Genomic DNA, 20,198 nt, shown 5'->3' with positions numbered 1-20,198 from the left:
GCCAAGATGAATAATATAAAGGATCTCTTTGCCAATAATGTGCAACGATCTCAGAAAATTTAGTTATTCAACGTGACTAATCCCGTTCCATGATTTCTATATGTAAATGTCTATCAAATAGTGTAACTTAGTTTAAGATTTGAGCGTCACTGAAGATTGAGGAGTTTTATGAAGACGAAGATCGCGTCTGGCGTGACAACTTATAAGCCTGGCATCTTTGATAAGTTTTTAAAATATCTTAATAGTAAAATAATTCTCTTTCTTTAGACGTCGGACTCCGCATGTTTAATATAAGTGAAGAACATTATTTATAACAAAATCTATTCTCGGATTTGTGTTGGTCATTTAAACCATAGCAAATACGCTAAAGTCACTTTAAAGAGAAAATGTCTTTTTTAAATCTCATTTAAAAAGGAAAATCCGACAACCCTTATTTTGTTATAATTACGCCACTATTCTCCGGAATGTGCAAGGTGCGCTACGCAATTGACTTGAATATTAGAATCAATATCCGGGATATTTCGTTGCTACACAAACAACATGGATTCCAAAAACACGATTATTTGATTATTTCCAGTTAACCCTGCTTGTTTTATAAAGTTCCAAAAATGGCAGCATCTATGAAATCCTCTAACCCTGAACTAAAGACTTATCTGCGGTCAAATAAATTACCAGATGTTTATGAGGTATGCACATAAAGATGCAATCAGTTTGGCTATAACATGAATTTTTATATTCATGCTGTCTTTATTTGTATATTATACAATTATAGCCTTGGTATGAGGTCGATACAAGGATATATTGACCTGAAAGAAGTATATGGACTGAGGACGAAGTCCGAGGTCGATATACTTCTTTGGGTCGATATATCCTGTATTGACTTCATACATAGGCTATAACTGTTATATTATTAATTTCCGACCATATTTGTATGAAAATAGTCGTTTGATTTTGTTGGAAATTTATAGATATCATATTTTCTCCTAGACAATAACAACATATTAGTTTTATTTCATTTATTTTTTATGTTTGTTTTTTAAAGTCTTATGTATTTGAAGATTTTTTTTCTTCAAATAATCGATCAAAGATATTTCTTAATAACACTTTTAACAATATCATGAAATTCATTACATGACGTCACAAAGTATATCGGTTTTTAGATATTCTAAAAATAACCGTGCAATATGCTTATTGCTATGCAATATGCATTTTGGGATCTGCCATTTTCTGTCTACCTTCGAAAATATAGTTTAACATGTGACTTACTTGAACGAATCAAATTAGTTAAAATATATGAACTAATAATATGTGTAAATATAACCAATACTTGGATTTTATGGTGTTCCTTACAGCTTATACTGAGAGAAGAAGAATTGTTTTACGAAATGACATGTAACATGTAACTGTAATATATGTTACAGGTCCGGATTCTTAAGTCAAATTTGACACAACTTGACTCAGGTACTTCTATCTTTGTTTCCTCAGGTATCAGGTCCGTTCGCACCCCACACGTTCGCGCCCTTGGTCCGTTTGCACCGTACACGTTCGCTCCCTTTTTTTTTATTCAAAAACCTGATAAATTTTTAGATGTTTTGTAGATGTTTATATCAAAATCTTTTTATTTTCATAAATAAAAATTCAGGAATTTGTATGATTACTGCTAATTGGTATTTATTCACAGCCTAATTTGGTGTTATTGTTGAGTGTTTAAATCATGATTGTTGTTTTAACTTGCTTTGATGTAAATACTGCATGTATTTAGCTTTGTATGAGTAAAACTTTGAAGATTTTAAATAAAAAACATGAAAGATAATTGTTTTTAACAGCTTGGCTCTTTTGATCTCATGTGTGTTTGGACAAGTATGATATATATGATGGCTGAATATCACTATGAAGCATTTGTCAGAATCCCAATTCCTTTTGAAACAATAAAAAAGAAATAATCATAGCAATACACTAACCAAAGCATGATTAAGATTTTATCAACACATAAAAAAACGTCGTCAGAATCTCACTTTATTTAGAAACAATGAAATTTTTTTTTATATATATATATAAACGCCTAAAAAGTGTACACAACAACACCAATAACAAAAAAAGGAACTATAAATGTAATTTATTTAGAAATATTTCGGATAGCAGATATCCTTCATCAGTAAATATGATTGTGATGTTGAATGAATCATATATCAGTCTACTTAGATTAAACTATAACAATCTTGAAATTTATACAATAAAAAAGTCAAACCGAACATCAGGTAAGACGCTTGCACAATTCTAAATATGTGTTAAACAGGACATAGGTTATATGACTAGTTACAACAGAGAGTTCAAATATATGCTTTAAATAAAAATAATAATGTGCGATATGAACTAGCACAATTCTAAAACTGACCGTTCGTATCGACTACCAATGCAAGCCAGACCTCATTTTACATCTTACTGATGAAGGATATTAGTTATCCGAAATATCTAAAATTTGTTCATGATTTAGTTATTTTTTGGTGATGTTGTACCCTTTTAGACTTGTTATATATATATATATATAGATATATATATATAGAACAATACACTTACCTAAACATGATTAAGATTTATTCAACACATTAAAAAACGTCAGAATCTCACTATATTTAGAAACAATGAAAAAAATATATTTATAGCGATACACTTACCATTTATGCAGCACCAAAATAACGTTGTCAGATTCACACTTTATTTACAAGAAACAATGAAAAAAAATATTTATAACAATACACTAAACCAAAACATGATTAAAAATTATTCAACACAAAACCAATAAAAATTGGGTGCGAACGGACTTTGGGTGCGAAAGTGAAAGGGGCGAACATGATTGGGCGTGAACGGACCCGGATTCGTTTCCTCATGGTACACCTTTGCTTTTCTAAGTAATTTCTCACAGTACTTTAGTTAATTGTTTAGGTCAGAATAGGGATAAAGTGCTTGCCAGTTCTTGAAATCACCCTGTTCTTCCTATATATATTCTCCTACATTTTGAGATGCTACTTCATAAGTTTCTTTCTTTGGTGATGACAATATTTATTTTATGTCTTAGGGGATGTTAAAACAACATGACAGGACCCATTATCAGGGTTACTGTGCATATGAGAAACAGAGAAGATAGAAAGCTAAAAGATTTTTTATTTTACTATTGTGAAAATACATGGATGTACCAGTGAGATTTGAAACCTCAATATTGGGATCTAAAGGCAGGGGTCTAAAGAATGAGCCAAGGAAGATCTTCCCTACCTAGACCAGTTAAATGTACATTGTAGATTCCCTTTATATCTCCAATTATACAACACTCTTTCCCCTTTCTTTTTCCGTGCCACATAAATGTAACATCAATGTGAGCAGCTCACAGGTCCCCTACTGGACAACACCCAAGTCTTTCACGCAGAAACCATTTGGTTAATTGCTAACATGTCACCCAGACATGTCACAGTCATCCCTATTGACCCTACATGTATCTATTTAACTGCCATGTACATACAGACATTTTAATGTACCAGTAGAAATGCTTTCATGTCGATCTGGCCCCAAGTCGATCAGGCCCCATATTTATAGTCGATACGGCCCCAATTTAAAAAATATTTATAAAGCATAAATATATTAATATATGAATTGTAATACATAAATGTTTATGAATTTTATAATAATTTAAAAGGTGGAAGGTAAAAAAGTGTGCCTTTGATGAATATTTATATCTTTAATTTTCATTAGATGAGATATTTATTTGAATGTTTTTTTGTTAAATATATGTCTAATTTGTATATTAAGATTTCATGTAGAAATATGATATTATTTTCATATAAACTATTTGAATTTAAATTCATGTATCACCTAAAGGGCATATGATACAGTTACAGGGGAGGTAATGACGTTAAAATGTTATTTTTCGTGACGTCAAACTGATATATCAGGAAAAGTTGCATTTTTCAACTGATTTTTATCATTAGCTTTAAAACCAGTTCATGGAACCCTCATTCTTAAAATGACATTTGATTTGGTTATAAATGAATATTATTTGTACCAATTTTTATGAAAAAATCAGCGATGATTTTTTTAAAAATTAGATAAATATACAGCAAAAATGCCAGTTTTTGTCTAAAATCATGAAACTTTCATAAAATTGAATTATTTCTACAGAATTGTTACTTCAATTTATAGTATACTTATGTAAGGGATATTTTCCAATTTTTTTTACAAATCTGTTCGTGTTTATCTTTTAAAACAAAAAAGTTAGGTACATGTATGTCTATCCAAAGGATAGAAATGTCCAAGAAACCGAAATTTTGAGTAAATGTCTAAAATTCCGATCCATCTATCTCTAAAAGAAGCACATGAAGGTAAATTTTTGATTACATATTTGAATTGACTAGGTGAAAACTAGCTTGTATACAAATTTTCGTTATAAAAAATCACTGTGGGATCAAAACTGTGTTGTATGCCTTAAATGAGTACAGATGATTATGCAGTATAAAACAATTATGTTGATTATGTTTTTATTACAAGTTTTCAAGACTATTGTGTATATTTTGATGACGCAAAAAAACAATACAAAGAAGACAGTAATGAAAAGAAATAATTGTACATTTCTTCTTCATGTTACCTAAAAAAGAAATTTATAACAAATATTAGAACTTCCAAAAAATAGATCAAACTATAAAGACCTTGTTGATTAAATAAATTTTATCAATCATGATTTTGATTGAAAAAAGTGATTACAACTGGTGTTACTTTGGTTCATGATCCTCAGACAATTGTTGAATAAACAAACCAATTATAGACATTGATTTGATTTATACAAGTCATTATGATGATAACATAATTATATGTTCAATTGGATTGTAAATATCTATTAATTTTATCTCTTATATGTGTGAATTAAGTAAAAACTATTTTTTTCCCCCATGATATTCCAAGTTATCATGGAAAATAACTTACAAAATTTACATGCTGATGCTACTTTAAAAACAGTAACTATCATACTCCTTTTTGTATTGATTTAAAGTAAACCATCCGAATGTTCCTCCAATATTAGGCATACTTCACTTACCTGCTGTCATTAATCATCGATACTTTGAGCAAATTCCATTTAATTACCCCAAATCAAATTTATATGTCACCAAATCCTCAAATGATTATATAAATATTATTATGGGGCCATTTCGACATGGGACGAAACGACTTTGGTCAAATCCACTTGGGACCAGATCGACTTGGGGCCTGAACAACCTGATAACGTAGAAGTGAGGACTTCATTTTATAATACAGAGTGCGGGATCTGATAGCAGATACATTTATGCAATTGATGTAGGAAAACATGTTGTTAAATTTTGGGGCTTCATTACTGGTAAATGCCCGATGGCAACATTTTTCAGAAAATGTCCAATTGCTGTGCACCTGGTTTTCTCTTCGAACCTGGTTGTACAATCAAGTACAACTGGTTTCCCCCATTATTAACTTCAAGAAAACAAATATCACACATGGCTCTTATTAGATACTATTATAGAAAAGAAAAGGCTTTGAAATTTACTTCATCTTTAACATGTCTAAGTCATAAGCCTTCGGCTGTTGTCTGCTCTATGGTCGGGTTGTTGTCTCTTTGACACATTCCCCATTTCCATTCTCAATTTTATTACTTATTCATTTGAATAAACTTTGAATATATTTAATTTTTACAGAAAAAAATTCAATGGAGTGGTAACTATGGAGAGTGCAAATAAATTTCTCCTTTCTTTATTCTTAACAAATCATATGAAATATATTTGCTGCACACCCTTTTGGTGTTGATGGCAGATCTAAGATTGTTTCTATATAAAAATAAGGAGATGAGGTATGATTGCCAATTAGACAACTATCCACCAATGTTCGAATAAAGTGGATGTAAGCAATTATAGGCAACCGTACGGCCTTCAACAATGAGAAAAACCCATACCCTATTGTCGGCTATAAAAGGCACCGACATGAATAATATGAAACAATTCAGTTGAGAAAACTAACGGCCTTATCTGTAACAAAACAATTAACGAAAAACAAATATGACAGACATGAACCAACGACAACCACTGAACTACAGGCTACTGACTTGGGACAGGCACATATAGAATGTGGCGGGGTTAAACATGTTTGTGAGTGCTGGGACAGTGGTGTAACAGCACAACATAAGAACAAACTATAAAAATCAGTTGAAAAAGGCTTAACTCATCAGATCGATACAAAGCAGAAAAACATCAAACATAAACACAGACCGAACTTGGCAGGGTATTTATCCATCCCTTATCCCTAACAACCAAACAGACACTAAGTACAGATCTGAGAGTACTCTCAGTTACTGACAGCTAGTTCAAAGACGATAACAACTAATAAAAAATCATGTATCTAAGACTAAAATATCAATCAGTACACATCCAACATCCTATGGATTTAGTGTAAAGACGTCATTAACAGTCAGAGAAAAAAAACATGACCTTGTGCAATGCCAAAATAAAGGATCAACAGATTGTAGTACAGTTAAAGTGCATATTTGTATAACAAAACTATTAGTATGATTTTAATTTACTGATAACAAAATCTATATTTATACCAATAATAACAATATTCAAAGATCTAATTACAGTGTTGAATTGGTAACCTTTTACTAGTAAAATAAGTTTATTTAAAGGATTGATAAGTACCCGGATCGTATATAAATTTCTTGGCTCGGTAAGCAACATCACTATAAAATTTAGGATGTGCTATATCTAAACTTTGATGTTTCACAGTCTCATGTCAAAGGAGCATTATTTTCTATACTGACGTCTGATGTAACTGACATATAATTAAAAATTAAACTTCTACTGGGATTTTTTATACGAATAAGAAATTATAGATGGCTCTATGTTATCATAATATGGAGGTATAAAGTTTTTAAAGGTAGAGTCATGAAAAATACTAGACAAATTAATAAAATCAATACCTCTATTAATGTATTTTATTTTTATGAAATACTTTTTATGATATCATGTTTGTCAATGTTTATTCACAACTTATATAGACTCTTGTCTTGACAATTTATAGCTTGGCTTATTATATAAAAACAAATATATTATACTGTAAGTTGTCCTCTAGATGTTGTTTGCTTATTTTTTTTTGTTGAGTTTATATATTGATTATCATGCTTCTATTTTTACCATTTATCAACTTTATTTGTAGGCACTACTCACTGGACTTGCAATTATGTGTCCTGATGATCCCTTACAGTTTTTACTGGATAAACTCAAGTTTCTGGTTGAAGGTGGTCTGGAAGAACTTAATTGGTATGTATATCATGTTACAATAATGGACAATTTACGACAGATTTTGATTGTACATTTTGTCCGTCAATCAATTTATCTTTTGTTGCATATAAGTCTCATGATAAGTAATCCTAACTGATCTTTACAAAAACAAATTGTGTAATGCTTGGTGCAATGCAGATGAGCTGTCTTTTTAAATTGTTTTTTTTTTTATTTAAAATATACAAATTTGTTGTTTTGGAGGTGTTAGACTGTAATTGCCAAATAGGAAAAGACTTTTTATTCTAGAAAAAAAGTTTTTATACTTTAATACATGAAATATGGTTTTGTATGATAATGAAAATAAGGTGTAAAATAAATAAGCTTTAAGATTGTAAGATTGTATTGGTATTTATATTTTTAGGGATATGTTTGTTGATGAAGGCATGAGACCTGTAGCTAAAATAATAACAGAAAGTAACCTGGATTTTATATTCAACCTCGATGATGAGAGTATGATTGTATGTATCCAAAATTTTATGAATAATAATCACATATAATCATTAATTGTCGTAAAAAATAATGTTTGATAGAATTTAATATATTATGTTAATAAATGACTTCTTTTTTCATTTTTAGGTTATATTCTTTTACATTTTATTTTTGTTTTGATCATGTGATTTTAACTAAAAAATTCTGATGAAATTTCATCTCTAAGCTAAAGAGAAATATTTTTTTTTTAATAATTGGATACAACTACATGTATCTGAAAGATATAGGTAGGGATATTGTTTTTATTGGAAATATTTGCTGAGTATAATAAATAAAACAGTAAGTTCAAATGTTGAACTACCTCCCTTTTTTGTGATATCAGTTTTTACATGTTATGCTATGGCAGTTTTAACTTTTAACATTTCATTTTTTATTGTTTCTACAAAGTTCAGTTATATAAATCACAATCAAATTTCAAATTACCATTATAAATGATTTTGAATAAATTTTTTTAAACAATTTCCCCTGATATATATATACTCGTGACTCGTGAAAACATTTCTGAATGTTATGAATAAAGTTCTATCTTTTTAATCGAAATTGATTAAAAGTTATATCAAATATGACGAAAATACATTCATTTGACGAAACTACGACAAGCGAACTGCAAATTGTGATCGTTTGAGAAATATTGAAATTAAAATGCGAACTGTGCGAGGCAAAACTCAAATGACGAAACTACGACAAACGAATAGCAAATTGTGCTCGTTTTATAAAATTAAAATTGAAATGCCGACTGACTGATTTTACAGGGGAAAATAATTATGATGTTCAATTATGAGGTTGATAAATAATTAACGGATTAGTGACCCATCCGATGGCGATAAGCGGATTATCTGTAATCACAACTTATAACACCTGTTGTAAATGTTAATTAGCTGAGGGTCATAAACTTGTCAGAAACAATAAGACAGGTAGAATTATAGTATTTTCATGCGAAAATATTTTTACTTTCCAAATTTAAGTGACGAAATTGATTTGGAATACTTTCGTCATTTTGAAAACCGTTTAGTAAATGACGAAAATGACGAGCGCTAGCAAAATCACTGTACATATGTATCTGCTAAACATTCTTACTGACCAGTTAAAAAGAAACATTAATTAACTAATTGAGTATGAAGACCATTATTTCCTTAAGTTAACAAAATAGCATTACCTCAAGTTTACATTTATTTACTTTAGGTTTGGTAATGTTATTGTTAAGCAAGTGAATTATTATAAGTAACTGTATTTTTGGTAATGGATCATTAAACTTTCAGGGCGCACATGATAGAGTAAGTCATCGGAACATTTTCATAATAAAAAAAGTAGTTTTATATATCTATCTATAGAATTAAAAATACTGACCATTAATGCTAGGGAATATATATCTTAAAATTACAAAAGTACTGACCATGTAGTAATGCTAGGGAACATTAATCTATAGAATTACAAACTTACTTACAATTAATGCTTCATCTTCGTTAGTCAAGGGTAACAATCTGACCCTGTCCTCTCCTCGCCAGATTGCAACACTTAACTAGCAAAGATGTTAAAGCTAGGGTATATATATATATTCTTAAGGATTATTGCACAAATGTTTGTAGGTTTATATATGGAATATTATATTGCACAAGTTTTGAGTGCAACTAAAATTCTGCAAGGGGAAATATTTATGCAATAACCCATTTTGTATGGCAAAGCTTTGAAAATACATAAGTATTGAAAACTGTCCTTTCAAATAACATATTATTGTTGCCATACAGTTTCACTTTTTTTTAATTATTAACTTAAACATTCAAATACTAATTTCAACATATATTTGTGTGTAAATAACAAAAGATGTACTATCTTTGTATCAATATAAATTGCTTTTATGTAATAATGCTGGGAGTTATTACGAAAGCAAGTTTTGTTATTGATATTGATAAAGTGTAGTGATGAGATTTTAAACATCTTCAGATAAATTTTACATATAATTACATTCAGTTTCTAGTCCTTCATATGCAATATTTTTTTGCAAATTAAAGCTTATTTCTTTAAAATGTTTCGTAAATAACTTCCCTCACGTCTATATACACAAACTTTATATTTCAGTGCACACCACTATATTCCACGACCTTGCTTATCAATAATAGATCTATGCTAACCAACTTAACCTTTAATACTTTTAGGATTTTATAGATATACCAATCAACATTCAGAAAGGTGTTGGATATTTCGGTGGTCGCTTCGATGGATTGATGAAAAACAAGATAATTTGGGTAGAAAAATGTGCATGTGCTTTATACATGTGCTACACACTATGGTGTGATTTCACTCTAATGTTCAGCTGGGTTTTCTTGTTTCTAACTCTCGTATATTTTATGTAGTCTTTCCAGCTCTTTCATATTTCTTATTTCATTTTCAGCATCTAAAAAAATACAAGAATATTTAAAAGCTGATCATTGTAGAGCCGAATGACTCAATATCTTAATGTATTTGTTTAAATCCAGCTTGGGGTAAAAAATTATCCATATTAGTCACATTTGTGTCAAAATAAAGAAAATGTTTTCAGGAAAGGGGGAGAGATAAAACTTTTAGATTATTTATATCACATATTGACTTTTTGTACTGAAATACCAAAGTAAAGTATTTCATTAAAATGTAAGAGTTGACATGAATATCAATTATATGGTATTTTTTTTTATAAATTAACTGTGTGCAAAAGTAAAAATTATTCGAAATACTAAGGATTTTCTTATCCCAGGCATAGATTACCTTAGCCGTATTTGGCACAACTTTTTGGAATTTTGGGTCCTCAATGCTCTTCAACTTTATACTTGTTTGGCTTTTCAACTATTTTGATCTGAGCGTCACTGATGAGTCTTATGTAGACGAAACGCGCATCAACGCAAGTCTGACATATAAAAATAATAAGCTTGGTACCTTTGATAACTAAGAACATTTCAACCAACCACTTCTAAGGAAAGCTGGAAAATTGTGTAATTTGCTGTTCACTTCAAAATAATACCCAAGAGTCCAGTTTTTTCAAAATACTTGTTATCTGTTCATCAAATGTTGATCTAAAATTTCCCTTTTGCCACCAAGTCATGGAGAACATTTTACCTGAACCCTGTAAAGATTACTTTTTATACGTTCATTCTTTTATTTTTTATATGCCCATTTACGAGACGTATTATGGTATACCGTTGTCAGTCCGTCTGTCTGTCCGTCCGCTGCAACATGTCGGACAATAACTCAAAAATGCTTAATCCAGTTTGCATGAAACTTTGGTGAATTGTTTATATCTATTGACGTGAGCTCCCTTTTGATTTTTATAAATTTTAGATTTTATGTTTTCAAGTTATGGTTTTTTTTTCATTAAAAAAGGGGGATTTTCCCGTCCTCTGACAATAACTCAAAAACGCTTTGAGCAGTTTTCATGAAACTTTGGTGAATTTTTTATATCTATTGACTTAAGCTCCTTTTCGATTTTTATAAATTTTAGATTTTACTTTTCCAAGTTATGGGATTTTATTCATAAAAAAGGGGTGATTTTCCAGTTTTCGGACAATAACTCAAAAGTGCTTTGAGCAGTTTTCATGAAACTTTGGTGACTGGTTTATATCTATTAAAACAACCTCCCTTTTGTTTTGTATAAATTTCTGATATGACATTGAGGAGTTATTGAACTTTATTCTTTGAAAAAGCGACGGCCGTATCATGGGCTCATGACGCAGCTGTTAATTGATTATTTTGCAATGCAATATTTCACATCCCCAATATTTTTTCTCATTTGTAATGTGATAAAAGTCTAACTTTAATAAAGTTTTTAATTTTTGTTGCAAATCAATGCTATGGTAATGGTGCCTGCCACATGATCTTCATACATCTCTTAAGAGTATGAGCTATAATTATGTCCTTGTCTCTCATTTTTAACAATTTGTATGTGCGATATCTGTTTTTAATTTGATTTCAACATTGATTGTGTATCAATTGTACTGTGAAGACAAAATTGTATAACAAAACATAGAATGCCATTGTTTTAATTTCAGCAAATAGTAGAATGGCCAATTTTTACAAAATCTAAAGATCAGGTAGTAAGGCAAAGGGGGAATGTATTCTTTAAATCTGTTCCAAGTTCCTCTTGTTGTTTTGTTTTGTTTTGTGTTTTATTTTTACTTTTGTTTGATATTTTGAAGTTGATGGTGTTTTTTTTTTATATGTTTTGTTTATATAATGTATTTTACAATTTTTATTGTAATTCATGTTATCCGAAATTAATTTACTGGATAATTTCAATATTTGTACGAATGTTTAAAGAAAAAGGTTTCACAATTGGTTGAGTTTACATTGTTTTATACAATGCATTCTCAGTAATATTGAAATATTTGTAAGTATTCCCTAAAATACTTTATATCTTGGAAAGCTTTAGGTTTGTTATGAAGGAGAATGTTAAGACTGAATGTAGTGTCTGTTTTTAGCCCTTGATATGAATAGGAAAAAGACTTTAAAGTTTTAACATAAGAGATAAATGGTGCATCCCATAAAATCAGTGCTGCCAATGGATGGTCAAACCAGTAACGATCAACCATTCAAATCACTTAACAAAATGTACATCATTAAGATAAGATCTCTTACTCTGCTTTATTAAAATCATGGAGGAAAGTCAAAGGTTTATAAAGAAACAGAGAAAAAATGGAAAACCAATAACATATGGAGGTATTACAAAAATAAAGGTTACAAATAATGAGTCGTGGTGTGATCCTTTATTTGTGGTGTGATAAAGGATCACTATAGTAAGGAAATACTAATTATTTTACAGCAGTATGATGATCCAGCCTACAAAGCAGTATTGGCCTGGGTAAAGAGTGTAGGCCTGGTAATATTTAGAGCTATGTTGTTTTTGATGGTGGTTTTCTGTTGGTAGAATTTGATTAAGTAGAGCTATGTTTCTTTGAAAGGTGTTTTTTTTCTGTTGTTAGCTTTGGATTTTTCATTTTAGAGAGTTATCTTGGATCGTATTGATTTTCTATCTATTTAGAAGTTAGGAAGCTTTCTTCAATTAGAGGTATTTTAAATCAAACCTGTTCATTGATCCATATTAGTAAACTTTAATGGTATTCAAAGTTTTTAGCATACAGGAAAAATTAACTTTACCAGGTTTTTTGTGGAAAATATTTTTTGCCTTCTTGAGTTGGAAACTTTTTGACCATTAGTAAGATGATAAAATGTGCAAAACAGATAATTAGTCAAAATATTTATAATAAAACATATCAGTGTTTACTTTAGATTGATATTGAAATGTTACAGTCAAGTATAACCAGTATAAGATCCGAGTGAATTATCTCCCCTGGCAGCTTACATTAGTGTACTATCTAGATTTGCTTCAAAATCTCCCCCATGGTAACCTGTAGAATGTAAAATTAAACAGACTGTGTATACTACAATAAAGTAATTACAAATGTTTAAATTATTTTTCTAGGTATGATTGTGTTTTCTTTGTATAACTTTCATTACCCATGTTGCAAAGGTGTTTTTTTTCCTTACCCATAACTATAATCATAGAATTTTACTTTAAGCTTGTGCATATACTCTGCACAGGGAATCATTGAAATGTAAAAAATAGCTGAAATGATAAACACATAGTTGCATCACTAGTTTCGAAAACAGGCTTATAGTACAACTATCAGATTGACCCCAAAGAACCCCTTCATTAATTCTGTCTTTTTAGTGGATATTTTTGTTTTGTGTTTGATTGCTTTTCTTCAGAGTTGTCTAGTTTGATGAAATGCTGCTTGTTTTATACAGTGTTACAGTTTAGTTTTGATGTGAGCAGGCAAGACAATTTTTGTGCTGACTTATTGAAATTACTAAGATATGATCAAGTTCCTTAGAGTTAGAGAAATAAATTTATATTTCTGTATGAAATTTACATCATTATTGGAAAAAAACTGCTCTTTTATAATATATAAACTGGAAATTATTAAAATCTATACAATAGTTTACAATGTTAATTATATTAAGTCAGGCTTGTTAAGCTTGAATAATTGTCAGGTGCAAAGTACAAAATATATTCTGTTTTGGAGACATTGTACAGATAGTGGTTGTATACTGTAAACCTTACATAAACCTAGATAATAGAAGAGACAGAGGAAATGGATATTTTGACCGTTAGTAAGGTAGTTAAATGACCCCCTCATTATAATATTACGCTCACAAACAAGCAGATAAGATTCCAAGGGAAAAGGGACATTGTGCTATGATTAATGTCTAGTATTAAAATATGATATATTTATATCTTTTGGTTTCTGGTATGAAATAGAATGGCTGATTGCAGAATAAATAGGGTATATAAAATATGCATGTTTATTCATGATGTCCATTGTTTTAATGTATGAAATCAGTATATATGCTTTGCACAACAATATATAAGCATGATATGATATTCTCAGATATATACAAGTTAAATACTCTACATCTTTTTTCATTGAACCAAGTGTCCAAAAACTTTGTTTATCTATGTTTGAAAGAGTTGATGGGCATGGGAGTTGGTAAGAACTATAGTATAGAATTGAATGTTTCCATAACAGTAGCGATGAACCAGTTAAATTTGTTTGAGGGCTTTAATTTTTCAGGAAGACCTGAAAACAAATATACAACAAAGGGAGATAACTTAGGCTACATCAGTGCACTGTTTCTCTGAATACTTTTCTCCAGCTGAACATTTTTTTTTGTGTGCATGGAGGAGGTTACATTATAAAAGAGATGACACAGATTGCACGTCACTCAGATTAGTATATGGTTACAATGCATGGACCTATTCACATGTTATAGATGCTGCAGATCACTGAGCATCAATTAAAATAAGCAAAATTGTGAAAAGAATTGTAAATTTCAGTACAAATTTACAGTTGCATAATATCAAATGAAATCTTTAGGATATTTGCTACTGTGGATTCATTATTATTCATGGGATTTTGTGGGTTATGGTAAACCATGAATTTATAAGTTCAACGCAGTATAAATTTTCTACAGGCTTGTATGCAGACTTTGGCAAAACCATGAAAATCAATATCTACGAAATCATGATTTTACCTCAAATCACAAAAATTAGTATCCATGAAAATGAATGAATCAACTGTATGCAAATTAGTAAATTCATCTTTTAGCTCATAATATAACACACTGTTGTATATATAAAAAGAATTACCATATTGATCATAATCGTATTTATATGTTTTTTCATATTGGCAAAAAAATATTTTAACTGATGTGGGAATTAGAGGGGAAATTTTAGAAATGAAAAAAAACAAGCAATTGATTTGCATCACCTGGAGCCCATTTCATATATATTAACTTATGAATAGCCCAAAGTAATTAATTAAATAAAAACAGCTATTAAACCAAGAATATATCATTGATACTCACTTGGGACTTCCTTTACTTGTCCAGGGATTACATCCACTTCAATGTTACATTGAAAAATTTAAAAATAAACATCCTCTTGGTAGCAACCACATTCTAAGTTGTTTTTGTAAATATTGAGAAGTTCTTATATCATTGTACAGATTTAGAAAATCTTGAAAAAGAATCCATAGTTTCTAGAAAGCGTCCATCAGATGAAGGGTTTTTTTTTCATTAAGAAATAAACAAAAACATCTATTTGATATTACCCACCTGTGTTATTGATGTTCGGTAACAAATTCTGATTACCATGTCAATCTGTCAGGACATTTTTTTAAATTTTATTATTGACAGTGTGATAAAATCCATTTGTTTTATTCAAAAAACAGAAACTTCTACCCAACATATCATTTAGGGATTACTTCAGTTCATTTATCAATATCAGACCAGAAATGTGAAGTGCATTGTCAACAAATAAAGAAAATAAGAATGTTTGAACCCATTTCTTGATGGTATTTATCACATGGCTAGTAGTGGAGACAGTGTGATATCTTAGTAATGATTGAAAACTACTCAATTTTGTAGGGAAGAAAAGTCTTTTATTTAATTTTCATCTCAATATATTATTTTCTTTTATTGACTGTTGGTAATGTATATAAATAAGAGATGCACAATGATTTTTTAATTTTCAAACATCATTGAATATGTATCAAATAGTATGTATTAGAATATGTTTTCCTACTTTAATTTCATGCTGAATGAATGCAAAACATTTGTAGATTGCTTTTGATGATTTTTTTAATTTGTAAGTTATTTCTGCTTTGTATTTTGCCTTAACTTTCATCAATGTAAACATAAAGAGCATAATACTTCAGAATAAGGTACCGGTAAAGAAATTATTGTACTTCCATATTTCATTTTCATCATTTTTCATACATCATATTTTATTTGTGGTTATTTGAAATTATTTGAAAAATTATTTGGTTTTTTTTAGCCTTCGCCAGAAATGTACCATATGGCCTACCAGCATTACAACACTTTTCTGAAAAATATGTGCTACAGGTAAGAAACTATACATTCTTTTTTGCTTTATAAGGATTTTGTGCATTACTGTGTACCTTGACACCATGGAACAAAAACAGAATGCTGTATATATCAAGGGAAACCTAATTAAAAAAATTGTCAGTGTTGCCATTGTCTTTTTTTGATAGATCATTCAATTGCAGAAATTTATGAGGATATCCATATTCTGTTTTGAATTCAATCATAACTTGATACCAGTTAGGAAAATTTAGAGACATGTGAGTATCAATCTCTTGTTGAAGGTCATGCTGCAACATGTTTATTTTTATTTTCCTTATGTTTTTTGTTTGCTGTCTCGTGGATACTACCCCATATTTCTCTTTATTTATGTATAACTTCAACTACTGTGAAATCTATGAAAATAATATGAAAAAACATAAAATACATCAGTAATGAAAAGGCAAAGCAACATTTACTATCCATAACTGGTTATAATGTGTTGTGTCCTTGTGATAATTTATGTTGATTTTCACGAAATGTGTGATATCATTTTCAGAGCCTGGTTACAGTACTATCTAAACAAAAGGTTGAAGAAGACAAATGTATCTGGAAAAATGTTGAAGGCATCAAATCATCATTCACAAAGACTGATGAAGGAACATTTTGTCGTTTGGAAGGTAATGTAGATTAGAGATGTTCAATATGTAAAATTAGTTTTATCATGTCTAGATGTAATGTAAACATCAACATCTGTATTACAAGATTTTTCCATTTAGGTTAAGTGGTTACCCATAAACTGACCTAAATCACACACTAATACAGTGTTGATGCCGCCGGTAGACACATCATGCCTGAGTCTTGCTTTTTCAACATTGTCGAAATGATGACTAGATTAAAGCATGCTGTTTTTGGCGGCATCTGTGGCTTCGTCAACAATATATTAGTTTGTGATTAGGTCAGTTAGATGGGAACCAGTAGTGGTAGGTCAATGATATTTGGTATGCAGATGTATTAGCATTGGCACATCTCATTTCCATGGAGATAATTTGGCTCAGTTCCACAGTCATGGTCCACTGAATCTGACTGAATGTCATAGCTTACATGTTAAAGTTTGTGATTAGATCAGTTAAAGATAAACCACTAATGTTAATCAATTATATTTGGAATGCATTTGTAAAAGCATTTGCAAGTCTCATTTCCATGGAGGTTATATGGCCCCACCCCCTCATCATGGTTCATTGACTTCGAAAGTTTTGCATAGTTTACAAGTTAAAGTTTGAGTTTAGGCTAGTTTAAAGGGAACCACTTATGATAATTCAATGGTATTTAGTATTCAGTTTTATAAGCATTATCAGTTCTCATTTCCATGGAGGTTATTTTGCCCTGTATCTTCAGTCATGGTTCATTGACTTTGAATGTTTTGTATAGTTTACATGTTTAAATATTGTCATTTTAATTTCAACATATGCATTTTCTTATCAAAATTACAAAAACGCAAGACATATCTTTGTGTCAAGAGTTTATTGATGTCAAATTATTATTTTCTTATTTTATATATGCACGATGTTGACTGATTTTCACTTGATTATTTTTCTTTTTTTTTTATACAGGAATGGTTGAGATATAGAAAAGGGTGTCAAGCTAGTAAGTTTTTTGTTGAAATGTTTAATTTTTTTCAGGAATCTCAATAACTAATGGATACATTTATTCTATAAAACTACATATAATGGATATGGATTTATTAATCTTGCATTGATGTCCAATGAAAATTGTTGAATTTTGAAAATTTATTTCTTAAATAATTTACAAAACAGTCACATTTTTCACCTGAAAATGTTGTTCTTGTCAAAGTTTATTATATTCTGAAGCATACAAAAAGTTTTGAAATGTCTGATGTTAAAGTTTGATGCTGGAACAGGAGATATGACATCATACTGATATGTACAAATGACTAGATCAAGGAGTCATAGAATTTTCTACTGTGCATCTCCACATTGTTTTTGGTTGTCCTCTTTTCTTTTTTCTTCTGGTGTCCATCTAAGGGCTACCTTTGTCATGTCTTCACCTTGTTTGCATAGAACATGACCAAGCCACCTCCATCTCTTTTGTATCAACAAAGTCTCCATGTCCTTAGTGTTTGTGATCTCTTGTAGGTCTTAGTTGGAAATTTTGTTTGGCCAGAATATTTTCATTATCTTCCTCAGACAGGTGTTATGGAAGCTGGAGAGTCTGTTGATGTCTTTCTCAGTCATTCTCCAGCACTCTGTGCCGTATAGGAGCACTGATAGTACACAGCTGTTATAAAGTCTACGCTTGGTCTTCTTTGAAAAGGCTGTTGTTTTCCAGATGTTGTCTAATCTAATGAATGCTGATCTAGTTTTTCCTATTCTGACCTTTATATCTCTTTCAGCACCACCTTCTGTTGTTATACAACTTCCTAGGTAATTAAATGAGTCTACTACGCCAGTTGTTTCCCTTCTACAAATATGACACTCAGTCTCTCTGTGTTGAGGTCATTAACTTTGTCTTCTTGGCATTGATCTTAAGTCCAATCATTCAAGCATTTTCTTCTAGCTTTTTGGTCTTCAGTATTCCATAAAAGTGCTAAATCATCAGCATACTCTGTATCCTCAAGCATGGTACATAGTGTCCATCTCAGTTGGTGCTACTTTCTGATAGGGTCAGCATTGCCTGAGCAGGTCTGATTACAAAACTTGAAAAAAGTTCCCTATCCCTGAAAGAATAGAAATATAATTGACCACTTGAAAGAAAATTGGTTGACATGAATATTTGATTGGATCTAGATAATTGGTTATGATATGATGATTGTTCTAGGATTTGAGATGGTTACACACTAGTCACTAATTTTTTATTCTAACTATTACAGTGTTTTTCCAAGTAATCCAAAAAGTTTGGCATTTAGCTATAGCTCGAGTTATATTTAATGAATGGAGAATCACAACTGAACAAGCTAAGAACCAAAGAGAATATTTTGAGGTAAATTAGATGACATCATTTGTATTTTTTTTTTAGATGTGTTTCACAGAGCTTTAGACAGACAATATAGAATTTTTGTTTACCTCACTAAAATGATATGTACAGGAATTATACAATTCAATTTTATTTATTTTTGGTTTATATATTTTTATTTCAGTTTTAAATGGAATTAGTTCATGGTTTGATGATTAAAAAGATCAAACAGAAAGCTATGTTCTAATACCATTGCTTCAAAACAAAGAGAAAATGCATAGAAAAAGTTATAGATGATTATATTTTCTACTTTAGTTACATAAAGAATCAATGTAAAAAAAGAAATAACTAATTGTAAAATTCAAATATGGAAAAAATATTCTACTCATGACCGAACAACACTGCTAATTCACTCACACTCTACACTCATTTCTGAATTAATGTGTTGATCAATCAACCGTTAAGTATTTTAAGACATTTGAATTCTTTGATTAGTTATTCTATAAATGATTTTTGTTGAGCCTGCGACTTTTGTTGCAAAAGCAAGACATAGCGATCCTACATTCTGTCGTTGGCGGCTTCCACAAATATTCACTCTGTGGTTAAAGTTTTTGAAATTTTAATAACTTTCTTAAACTATCCTGGATTTCTACCAAACTTGGACAGAAGCTTGTTTATGATCATAAGATAGTATCCAGAAGTAAATTTTGTAAAAAAAAAATCATGTTTATCTGTATTTTATTTATAAATGGACTTAGTTTTTCTGCCAGTTAACATTACATTCAATCTGTGGTTAATGTTTTAAAAATTTTAATAACTTTCTTAAACTATCCTGGATTTGTACCAAACTTGGACAGAAGCTTGTTAATGATCATAAGATAGTATCCAGAAGTAAATTTTGTAGAAAAAAAAATCCTGTTTATCCGTATTTTACTTATAAATGGACTTAGTTTTTCTGCCAGTTAACATTACATTCACTCTGTGGTTAAAGTTTTAAAAATTCTA

General features: G+C 30.1%; 1 protein-coding gene across 3 annotated transcripts in view; it reads left to right on the top strand.

Annotated features, from left to right (window-relative positions):
- The first annotated feature begins 523 nt into the window (after positions 1-523).
- LOC127726638 (dynein regulatory complex subunit 6-like) overlaps positions 524-20,198 on the top strand; it is a 45,920-nt gene continuing 26,245 nt past the window's right edge. Inside the window, exons 1-8 of one of the 3 annotated variants that reach the window (XM_052234071.1) lie at positions 524-686; positions 7,219-7,322; positions 7,705-7,801; positions 9,986-10,075; positions 16,195-16,262; positions 16,780-16,900; positions 17,834-17,867; positions 19,111-19,220. In XM_052234071.1, the coding sequence (XP_052090031.1) occupies positions 609-686; positions 7,219-7,322; positions 7,705-7,801; positions 9,986-10,075; positions 16,195-16,262; positions 16,780-16,900; positions 17,834-17,867; positions 19,111-19,220 (702 nt within the window). In that variant the 5' untranslated portion in view covers positions 524-608. Of the gene's footprint in view, positions 687-7,218; positions 7,323-7,704; positions 7,802-9,091; positions 9,107-9,985; positions 10,076-16,194; positions 16,263-16,779; positions 16,901-17,833; positions 17,868-19,110; positions 19,221-20,198 lie in introns of all 3 variants that reach the window. The other 2 variants (XM_052234079.1, XM_052234088.1) reach the window with 2 other exon arrangements.

This window comes from Mytilus californianus, unplaced genomic scaffold (genome assembly GCF_021869535.1).
Source record: "Mytilus californianus isolate M0D057914Y unplaced genomic scaffold, xbMytCali1.0.p SCAF_1, whole genome shotgun sequence".
NCBI lineage: Eukaryota > Metazoa > Mollusca > Bivalvia > Mytilida > Mytilidae > Mytilus > Mytilus californianus.
The sequence above is the reverse complement of the archived record's forward strand: the minus strand, read 5'-3'. Positions and strand labels throughout refer to the sequence as shown.